Genomic DNA, 12,010 nt, shown 5'->3' with positions numbered 1-12,010 from the left:
GCAAAATTACAAAATTTGAATAGGCTAACGTAAATCTAACGATATAGTCATCGTGAACGAAAGAATTGACGCGACATAGGTCGGGTAACTATTATAGGTGGAATGGGATGGGATGGGATGGGATGATCAGGAAGAAATCTCGGTATTATGTTTTTTGGTGTTAACATTCTTTACAAAACTGTGTCCAAATCGGCTTCAAAAATTATCAAAGATTGTCCATGACGTAAAAAGTCTAGTTTCTGGTGCACAATTTCATCAGTGATTTTACTCGACGCGATGCAATGCAATCTCCGTTGGACGGGGGTTTTATCAGTCAGCTTCACTGGCTTTCTCAAAACTCCGTACAGACCGTGCGCGCTTGCGCCGCCAGAGTGCGCTTCCATATTTTACCTTTCCCACCGCTTCCTCAGGGAACCTCCGGCGACCCCTAATAACGGATTTACACTTTATTCAAGTTTGGTCAGTTGGGAAAATTACTTCTTAACTTTTATCCGTCTATTTTGAAGAATAATTTAAGGTATTGTAGACTGCAGACATTAATATAGTGACTTTTCGCAATGTGTCGGTCACGTATCGATCCGGTTGGGTAACTAGTGCCTCAGTACCTCAACAGGAGATCCACGGGTTCCTACGCTCGCCACTCGGTGAATTACACACTAGCTGCTACCGATGAGGTGTATGCCCTTCGCGTGGCAGCCACGCTCTCGCCTCGGAACTGGCATATAAATGCTGAAGAGGACTTGGAGGAGCGCTGGGCATAGTTAGTCGACTGATAGCGCCTGGAATCCGATCATGATCTCCTCCTATGTATTTAAATGAACGGTCCCTTTACTTTCACTCTACACTGATTGTAGAGGTGTGCCTATCGTGACCCTCAGATAGCATTAGTGACCGCGACTGCATCCTTCAAATCACAGAGATTAATTACGGTTGATGGGGGGGGGGGAGGGGGGCAATAGATGACGTCAGATTTACCCACTCCAATCACACCTCCTTATTACTCAGGAAGTTATCACAACATAACTTCCTGGGAGGGGGAAAATCACAGTATCACAGTGATTAGTGACAATAGTGATTTGATTCACAGCATGCCCTGGTAAAAATTGGCAGTAGAATCTGTGTTCCAAAATACCATAGACCTAAAGCCGGCTGTAAGATTTCCAATAGCTTCTGTAGCAAGCTGTACAATTTCTTATAGCCTTTATAGCCGATGGCGATTAAGCAACAGACAGACGATAAAGTTTAGGCTAAACGTTACTAAATACGGATACTAGGATTTAGTTAGTTTTCGGAGTACCGCTCTCTTTTTGTGCCGTAGTACCTATCTTGATTTATTTTGCGAGGAAAGCTCTGTATTTTTGAAGGATGCCTGTCATTTTTAATATAGTGGAGCGCCTTCAATTTCTTATGATACTGTGCAATACCTCTGATGTGAAATAGTTGCTTCAGACACCGTGGCACGCTGCGGCGAGGCGGGCGGGCAGAGAGCGCGAAACGCACATTGGCGCCTACAAACCTAACAGGGATACTTCACGCATTGCGCAATGCGTGAAGTTTCCCTGTTAGGTTTGTAGGCGCCAATGCGTCGCCGCTCCGCTTTGTGTTATGCTCTAATATTTAATCTCGCGGAGTCAGCTTTTTTCAACTCATGATTTTGAAATGTTTGTACACTCTGCATGGATTATTCTCATTTTAATTGATGAAAAAAAAAATGTTTTAAAGGAAAATATAATGTGTGTTTTGTAAGTATTAAGGTAGTTCCGTATCAAACTTGATGATTTCCAAAGCACACGAATTTCTACACAATTTCGTATAGCCTTTCATAGCCAATGGCGATAAAGTGTAAAGCCCGGCGATAGGAACCATAGCCCGACTGTATACTTTTTTATAGCTTCGTATAGCCTGGCTATATGATTTGCTCCGCTTTCTACAGCCAGCTATAAGATTTTCAATAGCCTTCTTCAGTCGGCTATAAGAACTCCTATGGTATTTCGAAACGCAGCTTCTATCGCCAATTTTTACCGGGGTGTTCATTATAACCTCGATTGTGCTGGAATTACTGACTGCGCAGCAATTAACGGATCAAAGACCTCAAGTTAGGTTTTAGATATGTTAATTTGTCATCAATTCTTACCACTGAGATCTGTTACCTTGTCTGAAATAAAGTTATAGCCTTTGTGATTTGAACTTTTTGACCCTGACGATGGAGCGCTTGCTTCGAGAAGCTTTGGTCAAATTTTATTAATAAAATGTAAGTTTCTTTCTCTCTTTCAAAAAATGTTACATTCATTTTTTCTAGCACTTGGCTACACTACACATACCAATATATTCAGTACTACTACCTTTCAGACATTGTGTAACACAATGTTCCCTGAACTTGCCAAACTTGTTTGTTACATGGGCAAAAAATGATAGTTTCATTTATTTATTTCAATTCTTTTGTACATATTTGGTTTTGATAGCTGGTTGTCCTTTATCACATCATACTAATCACGGCACGGTTGATGATAGTGATGATATAATTTCGTTGTTATTGGAGATTAGCGGAGATGATTCAAGACTAGATTCAAGTATTCGCGGTATTTTGACAAATAATTTATCTAATCATAATCACAGTAAACTAAAATCACCAGTGATTTGACAACCCGACCTATGTTCAGAGCATAAAGCTGACGTCATAGTTAATGTTTTGCAGGGTTGCTCTCCTAAAAAATTCCCTGACCAGCGACCAGGAAGGTTTTGGTTCTCGGGGATATACTTGATTAATCATTTCACGTAGTTTAAAGTTTAGCATTTCACAAAATCATCTAGCCTCCTTATTGAGTCATCCAATACCGCGCCAAGCGCGTCCAGAACGGCTAGTAATGATATTAAAATTCACGTCTTTCCAATGCTGTGAACTTTGTCCAGCTCGGTCATGTAAGACTGAATGACCAGGAAGAAGTATCCGATAAGTGCAACCATGCTCTGTAAAAGAAGAATTTACAGTATCAATTCGTTCAGTGATGATCAGATGTTCTAGGCATGGGAGAAAATAGCGGTCAGGGGGCCGGCCTTTCCATAGTTCTACTTAGTCTCTCCCAAGAACAATACAGGATTTTCCTCAGTAAGTGACATCTTCGATCTTGAAAATTGAAATTATATCTATTTTTCGGTGGCGAGAATAGCTTCTAATAATTGCTCCTAAAATCTTTAAATGTTGTTAAAAATGGTTCCGTTGGTTCAGTTAAAATGGTTTCCGCAAACTAGGCATTGTTGATGTATGAAAGACGGTTGGAAATTAGAAATATCGCTTCTGAATGTAATCGAAGGTTTCGAAGATCAATCAATTATAAATGTTTGTATGTGCAGGAGCAGTCCCTCATAATTTCTCTGAGGACCAAGTCTTTTCCAGTTAATACTTTTAATATATTATAAGATTCTACAAGCGGCGATGCTTGGAACCAAAAACTGGATTGCATTACAAATTACGGAATTTTTGGTTCATTTTAGAAACAACAAACGTACCGTGTTAGTCCCCCTGCAGATAAGTGATTTCACAGACGAGGTAGATGTAGCTTATTACAAAATACTTCTATGAGACTTTCCTTTGCAAATACCAGAGAAAGATATAAAACGTTAATGGTCGAGAATCGAATAGACAAGTTAAATTTTTACGTTCAGATTTTTGAGAAGGGGTTACTCATACATACTGATCCAAAGAGATTGTTGTTAAGAGTTGTAAGTCCCATGAGAGAGAGCTGAATAGGCCGGCTGTTCAGTCGCTCCATACAAACCACGATCTAAAAACAACGGTAGACGGATCATAAAAAAATAAAAAAAATAAATAAGTAAATAAATAAATAGATGAATAAAAGAATAAAAAGATAAATATATGAATAAATAAATGTATAAATTGAAACCAGAATATACTTTTCGCCCAACCTTAAGCATAGCGCCATATTAACGACTCGTCTTCGTATCCATCCTTGAAAACCCAGTATTAGCTTAATGGAATTAAATCAGTAAAAATCATTGTCGTAAGTTTATTTCTTCTTTTTTCTTGAAGACGATAAATTTCTGTCATATATGAAAAAATTGAATCAGGAAATAGATATGCTACATTACTGCTACAGTTGCTACACGTTCGCAAAATCCCCCAGCCCTGAGACAAACCACTTCCTTTGCCCAGTCCGCAAAGTCCACTCACTGGCTAATGTTCTTGCCCAGTCGGCAAACCGGGCTGCCAGTTCCCGAACTGCCCGGTCAAAAATCTGAAAATCACGCCAACTGTGCAGGTAATCAATTTTAAATGCAATCCATACCCTAACCGACAAAAGTCCCATATTCACGGATTTTTGACAAATATTTTGCGAGACTTTTAACGGAAGTTAAAAGTTTCAAAACAATTGGCAGGCTGTGAAATTTTTTAATTTCTCCCAAAAGCTTTATAAAAAATGTAGGAGTTTTTTCAATTTTGCAGTTAATGTAAGTATCACTGATGTGCGTGTTTCATGTTCAAAAATTGGCGGCACTCCCGTTTTACAAAGAATAGGTCGAATTGATTGTGGCGCCTTGATGCAACTATTCGTGTCCCACGGATGTGCGTGTTGCATATTCAACAATCGAAGGCGCTCCCGCTTTTTTCAATTTCTCGCAGATGCACGGGACTAGTCAGATGTAGTACCCAAATAAGAGAGACCTACATAGGGAAAGTATTGCCGATTTGTGACACGAGGCCAACGTGTCTGGAGTCAATAATTTGGGTATTATCTCGGCCTTCGAATACTACTTTGATGATGAATTGGTTGTGGCGCCTGAATGGAACTGTTCGTTCTCCACGAGTATGTCCATGCTACCATGTTCAATTAGATAAAAATTATTATTGACATCAGATACTGAAAACAGAAAACAAAGCGGAACTTATCTAACCTCTTTCTCCGTAGCTCCGTGAGTGCATTTCATCAACATTTCTGACAGGATGATGGTAGTTTTCTTCGCCTGTGCATACGATAAAAATTCAAACTAAATTAGTGATGAAAGGATATCTGAGGAGAAACCGTTCTATCATGGGTCTCCCAAAACCATTGTACCTAACAAAAATTTTCCTACGAGAACCGTTCCATCGATTTAAATGCGATTAATGGCGGTCCTCCAAGCCTCTCAAATGGCGACTAATCCATTCAAGTTGTGACACAGTTTCTTCATTGCTTTATTTTCCACCTTAAAGGTTTGATTCGATTTAACATTAGACTCACCTTGACATTACCTTAAACCTGTGAGCAGCAATAGACTGATTTGGTGGCTACGTCATTCGATATAATATATCGAACCCTTGGCTCAAATGTAAACAAACACGGAACCTCGTTTCTGATTTGCGCCCTTTGCGCCATGGTAGTAAAATGCGTCCAAGTGTTTCTTACAATCGATAGCTTCCGTATTTAATGAGTCTTCAATTGATTTAGGACCGGTCAGTAACTACATTGTAATCAATTGACACAATTGACTCATGACGAATTCGTGCATGAGATTATGTTAGTTTTTTTTTTTTTGGTTTGAACCAAGGTAGATTTACACAGGTATGGAAAAGTTGAAAATTTCCCATGAGCCTCAGTACGTGTCACATGACTACGTGACGTAGGTTAAGGGGCCCGTTTTTTAATTAAATTACAATCAAATTAACATTCAAACGTTTGTGCGTTTAAACGTAAAAATTAATATCGCATTATCAAAATTGTGCGAAAAATCCCACAAAATTTTGACAAACGATAAACCGAACATAATAAATCAAAATAATCAAAACATTCAAAATGTCTGACGTTAAGGGGCCGCTGGAGAGCCAATCAGAGGCCAGTTGTTTAGTTCTGTCCATACCTGTGTAAATCTACCTTGGTTTGAACCAAGATTGCGATATTATATCGAATGACATGGTTTGAACCAAGATTTTAATATTATATCGAACGACGTAGTCTTTAGGTCAGTCTTCAGAAACGGAGACTTACTTCTTTGGAGACGGATGCGGCAGGAATGGTGAGCAAAGCGATGCAGTAGATGAAGAGAAACGGCCAGAAGAAGTGGGTGAAGGCGACGAATTGGAGAGTAGAGAGGATGAAGCCGATTCCCACTTGGAACAAGTGCGGCATTATGCTGAGTAGACACACGATGAAAAGACCCATCGTCTTGGGACCGTACGTCCAGTTGATCTCCTCGACGATATCGCCCAGGGCGCTGTGGCATCGGCCAACGTCATCCAACGTCCGCAGTTTCTCGCGTGGAAACGGGCCTGCAATCACAGCAACGTGCAGAAACGAAGTTTCGAAGAAACAGTGGTCGCTAGAGTACCTAAATTGAGAGAGCATGGCCACTGGGCCCCATGGAGAGGCTTAGGACCCAAAAATGGCGGTGCTTTGTTTTGGTTTTTGTGGATGGGAGGGGGGTCATTGCCAACTTTTGACGGTTATCACCAACCGCACTTGCTGCCAAAATTACTACAACTAAGATAATTTTTCTCAAAAATTGCACACGATTAGCCTTAAAAATATGTAAAGATGTCGCAATAGTGCATTTGAGTAAATTTCTCATTACGATAAGCAAAGAAAACTACATTTTGAGTCATTTTGCATTACATTAATTTATGGCGTCCGCCATTTTTGGGTCCTAAGGGCTCCATTTAGCCTAAGATGGCTGAGCCAATCAGAGGTGGTAACCTCAGTGGCCATACTCTCTCAATATAGGTACTCTAGTGGTCGCCAGTGGCGTGGCTTGCTTTGCGATACATCGATTGATCTGTCATTTAAACCTATGGAAAAGTATCGATAAACAGGGTGTTTGAAGCGAACACCTTAATAATCGATTATTTGCCACAGCTTCAAATGGGGAAATATCGATAGATCGAAAAGCACGCCACGCCACTGGTGGTCGCGATAAGTTGCGATTTGATCGGAGAATGTATCGCGATTTTATCGACGTCACACAGTGGAACGAGCTGTTAAAAGAGGTCGGACATGAAATTTTTGGCTAAAATTTCAAATTTTGATGTTTATCTCGTCACAAATTCAATTTCATAGGGTATTTCTGGAGGGAAATTTCACGAAAAACCAATGGAGCCACTCTTAAGTTTTTTGTTTATTTTTTTTTTGTCTCATATTTTTGAAAATATCAGCTTTTAAAGTTTCCAGATTTTGTCCGACACCTCCTTTCGATTCGGTCCAGTGTGCGTCGATTTATGCAATATTATCCGGGAAAAAATTTCGAGTTCATCGCACAAATTTGCAATAGAATCTCGATTTTATCGACGGCGATTTCTCGCAATATTATCGAACAAGAAATCGTCATAAGTTGAGATATATTTCGATTTCACCGAACGCGATTTCATAGAGATGAAATTGCGACAAAGTTTAGGATAATAGCTTACACGTTGATCCTAGCGATGTTATCGCCCAAAAATTGTAAAAAATGGCAAACTAATTTAAAAAATATCGCGATTTTTCCGTCGAAAAATTCTTTTTGGGGACCCGGTAGCGTCCAAGCGGATATCTTCGAATATATATAATATATATATATATTTATATAATATATATATATATAATATATATAATATATATAATATATATAATATATATAATATATATTAATATATATCATCGAACGAATCCTCCGGCCTGCGTGAGATTGTCAATGATCATCCAAAAGACTCTTAGAAATTGTTTTGACGATTGAAAGCGACAAATAATTTTACTTCTACTCTATAATGAAGGCCTTTTAGTTTGATTTTAGGCGAGACAGCATTACGTGCTTTGTTCATCGTGCTGCGTGCTAATTATTAAAATCTATAGACAAAGCTATAGACCAAAAAGACAAAAACAAAGTGCAGAGATCCTTTTGGCCGGAACAGGAGGCTGTATAAACTTCAAATAATGTATTTACCTCAGAGAAATAAACGCATGAGGAGAAATATCAACTATTCAAACACAAACACAAACTCATCGATGTTACTTCGCATGTCGATATATAGTGGGCTATAATTCAATAGGCCATATTTCAATTAATTAGTCCAAAATAGTGGGCTGAGTTTTGAGATTGATGTACAAAGTGACAGACCTAGAGACCAAGGGAAAATGGAGCTATCTCATTATATGTAGGTTGAAACGGGTGGTTTTGTGGACTAAGAGGGAAATGATAGACGAACTATAGTAAAAATTCATTCAATCCCTAAGTTTGGAAAGTTTGGATATGTTATGTATAGTCATATGGTAAAGATCATAGAATATCTACTCACACGTGTCGATTTGAGTGAGCTCCCACAATGTACTGTTGATATCCGAAAATCTATTGATGACCATTTGACAGAAAGTATTGAATTGCATTCCATAGCTAGTGACACCAGCAAATATGTAAGCCTGTAAAGTTTAAATTAAGGAAAGAACTCAAAAAAACGTAAACGAAGGTTCTCTTAGGGCTACTTCATTCGTGTTCTGTTTGCTCAAACGGTCAATGATAAATAAATAGGTCGAGCAAATATTATAATCTTAAATTATTTTGAGCCCAGAAAGTACAGAAATTTAATCCATAGCTCTCATGAAATCATTCTTTCATAAACAAACACTCGCAAAAATATCATAAATATTAGAATGGAAAAAAAAATTGAAAGTATAATTTCTGGTTGAGTCAAGTCAAAACCTATCATAAATAAAAGAAATCTGTGACCGAAAATATGAAAGCTACTTAGCTTTCCAATAAAAGTAGTTGCTTGAGTTTATAGCATCGTTTTGGTAAAACAGTTCTTCAAAGTTGGCATTTTTAACTAACAAAATTGCTAACTTTTTATTTTGCAGTTGTTCGGTTAAAAAAACATCTTCAGTCAGTTTTTATTCTAGTCTCTGGTGCACTACTTCATCAGTGATGTTACTCGGAGCGACTGTTGTGGACGGAGAACAGCGCGCCCCGCGACGCAATCTCCGTTGGACGGAGAACGGAGGTCTTATCAGCCAGCTTTACTAGCTTTCTCAAAGCTCCGCGCACACTTTGACCGTGCGCCACCAGAGCGCGCTTCCATATCTTATCTTTCGCACTGTTTCTTCAGGGAACCTCCGGCGACCCTAAATAGCGGGTTTACACTTTTTTCAAGTTTGGTTAGTTGAGAACAGTACCTCTATGCTTCAATCCGTCTATTTTGAAGAATAATTTAAGGGATTGTAGACTGCCGGCATCAATAAAGAGACTTTTCGCAATTTATCGGACAGGAATCGATCCGGTTGGTAAACTAATATCACATATCCATCGTGGGAGACCTAACTTTTCCTACGCTCGCCAACTCGTGATAATCACCCTATAGGTGTTAACTTGATCTACGTTGCATGGTCGTTTTCACCACATATGCGGCACTGCAACTGCCACCCCGTTTGAACCCGCTCCTACAGTGGGTCCGGATGGGCGTTAGAGCAGCAGGTCGACCAATGGCGTTTGGAATCCCATTACGGTCTCCCCAACATATTAGCAATCCACGATCCCCCTGGTACCCCTCGCTCACCATAGCTCTCATGAAATCATGAGATTCTTTCATAAACACTCGCAAAAATATCATAAATATTAGAATGGGAAAAAAATTGAAAGTATAGTCTCTGGTTGAGCCAAATCAATATCATAAATAATAGAAATCTGTGACCGAAATAATGAAAGCTACTTAACTTTGGCCTTTGGTAGGTTCGGGTTGATGGTGGTTGACCTCAAATTTTTTTTGGAGTGCCGAGGTATTTCCTTGGATTCAAAGTTCATGCAAGAGCTTTGATACGTCAGTATTGACAAAATCTTTTTTTAAACTTACGGACAAGGCAAACTGCAGGACAATGATGGGGCTCCTATCTCCATGGAAACAGAGAATATTTGATACCACGCCAATGAGTATCAAAATCCATAGGATGACGAAGCGGATCCAAGTGGTTTCTTTGGTTTTCTTTATTAACGCCCGGCAATGATTTTCATCTGTCAATTAACAGTCAAAATAATACTGTGGTGATTTAATATTATATGGACGTATTTCTGCCAAACGGAACCAGAGACAGGTGGGAAAGAAGGTATGTGCTCGTTAGTTATGAATGAATGGGAATCATAAAGCGCCAGTGACGTCATCGGCGACGATCCGATGCATCAACTCATGAGCCCTGTCCACAATGCTCTTGTCACATGTCCATGGCTCATGAGAACCGCATACAGTTGGCGCTTGGATCCGTTTGGTAGAATGTAAAATCCCGCTTTTCCATTTCGCCAAAGTGGATCACGCCCACTTTAAGGATGTTTCTTATGCAGCATTCTAGAGCTCAACCCATCTTTATCACTCGTCTATAGTTCCGTTCAGCAGAAATACGTCCATATAAAGTTGGGAATAGGCTTATAATTAATTACTTATACACTACTAATGGGCCAGTTACCTACGCTGATCTCAGAATGGTGTTTTGATGCTTGATTATTGTGGATCAAAAAATAATAAGATCCGTCTAAACATCAAGGCCCTACGTTCAATATTAACCGAGATATCGTGCTTCAAAAAATTCGGTTTATGGCGTCATCCTCCGCGGTAGTGACATGCATCCTTGGTTTCTTCCACCTTGCTTTCGTCCGAGTTTCACCTTTAGTAACCACAGCAGATGTGTGTTTCGCTGATTCGTGAAAGCAAGGTGGAAGAAACCAAGGGTGTCACTACCGCGGTGGATGACGTCATAAACCTAATTTTTCAAAGCGTGATATTTCGGTTCGTATTGTACGTAGAAAATTGCAGTTTGGGCGATTTTGATATTTTTAACTGATCTACAAGAATCAAGCATCAAAACACGATTCTGTGACCGGCGCAACTGAGCCATTGTAGATGGAATGGGAATGGTTAAAATATCACTAGTTGAATGGGCAGCTCCCTTCAGTCAATTTTTTTCCATAAATACCAGACGCAGTGGCGCGGGTGAAGCGGCGAGTGCCCGGAGAATCAAAACGCCTCCATCTCTTTGTGTATGCAACTCGGACATCCATGGAGCCCGAATAGTTGCATCCAGGAGTTAAAATTAGTTTTCGTCGCATTCAACATCAACGAAGAGCGCTTTTTCTTTGTTTTTTTTTGCTTCTCTGTTATCAATTCTGATGATTTTCACTGTCAATCACATACATAGTAAATACGAGCACAATTCTTACCAAAAATAATGCCTTCGTCTTTTGTGTGGAACAATCTAAATCTGTTCATGACATCTATGACGTTTTGTGATTGCGCATACTCCGAAATAAACATGCCGAAACACACAACTAGAGATACTACTTCGATGAATATCTCCAGCGGCAATGTTATACCTTGAATCCGATCTGCAACTAACTACATAACTTTATGTAAACAAATGTTTTGAACTTTCCCCTAAAAAAAACTACCGACACTTTAAAAGGAATCCTGAACTTTGAAATCTGCGAACTTTACGATATCGCTGCATTTAGCATCTACACTCATGCTTACATTCAACATTTTTTTACATCTCCCTCAACAGTTTATTCTCTGTTTTTCTTCTTCATGAACTATTTTGGAAAGATATAATGGGTTTTTTCGTATTTCCGCACAAAAGGTTACAAAAACATACGAATTAGGGTGTGGAGACGGTGATATTACGGTGAAGTTATTACTAATTGAAGTTGTTAAAAATACTGAAAAAATGACCTCCAGCATACATTGTTCTGCAGAAAAAAAAGAAAGAAAGAAATAAAAAAATTAACTGGATTTTATTTTACATTAAGGAACCACTATCTCTGACTCTTCCATGAAAGCACCTTTCTGCATAAAGAAACAATTGGCACTTACGTTTTTTCTAAGATGAGCCAGAATCAGTGGTTCCTTATTGCAAAATGTGGTCCAACCAGTCGCAGGCTGATCCTCGTTTTTCATATATTGATATGTAGCACGGACCATCAAGGCGAAAATTTTAATCAAGAGAGAGTACATAATTTTCCTACCTGAGTGTTATTGATGGATCCAAAAAGTTGGATGTTAATTTTTTCTCGAGTG

At 39.1% G+C, this 12,010-nt stretch overlaps 1 protein-coding gene across 1 annotated transcript; it reads right to left on the bottom strand.

Moving 5' to 3' along the window:
• Positions 1 to 2,122: 2,122 nt before the first annotated feature.
• Positions 2,123 to 11,251, bottom strand: LOC109043529 (uncharacterized). Its single transcript, XM_072296194.1, has 7 exons — positions 11,158 to 11,251; positions 9,803 to 9,960; positions 8,258 to 8,378; positions 5,982 to 6,262; positions 4,912 to 4,980; positions 3,693 to 3,782; positions 2,123 to 2,967 (listed from the first exon to the last, which is right to left on the bottom strand). The coding sequence occupies exons 1-7, from the start codon at positions 11,249 to 11,251 to the stop codon at positions 2,878 to 2,880; spliced, it is 903 nt and encodes a 300-aa protein (XP_072152295.1). The 3' UTR covers positions 2,123 to 2,877.
• Between the last annotated feature and the right edge of the window lie 759 nt (positions 11,252 to 12,010).

The sequence above is a fragment of the Bemisia tabaci genome, chromosome 2, assembly GCF_918797505.1.
Source record: "Bemisia tabaci chromosome 2, PGI_BMITA_v3".
In the NCBI taxonomy this organism is placed as follows: Eukaryota; Metazoa; Arthropoda; class Insecta; order Hemiptera; family Aleyrodidae; genus Bemisia; species Bemisia tabaci.
This window is presented reverse-complemented; position numbering and strand designations above follow the sequence as displayed.

Bases quoted from the DNA above. Each gene is read 5' to 3' on its own strand.
- LOC109043529 (XM_072296194.1), bottom strand. From the start codon at position 11,251: ATGTTTATTTCGGAGTATGCGCAATCACAAAACGTCATAGATGTCATG. The intron at 3,783-4,911 runs GTTAGATAAGTT...CGTTGTTTTTAG, and splicing joins ACGGAGCTACGGAGAAAGAG to ATCGTGGTTTGTATGGAGCG. The intron at 2,968-3,692 runs GTATGTATGAGT...CTTCTTTTACAG, and splicing joins ACAACAATCTCTTTGGATCA to AGCATGGTTGCACTTATCGG.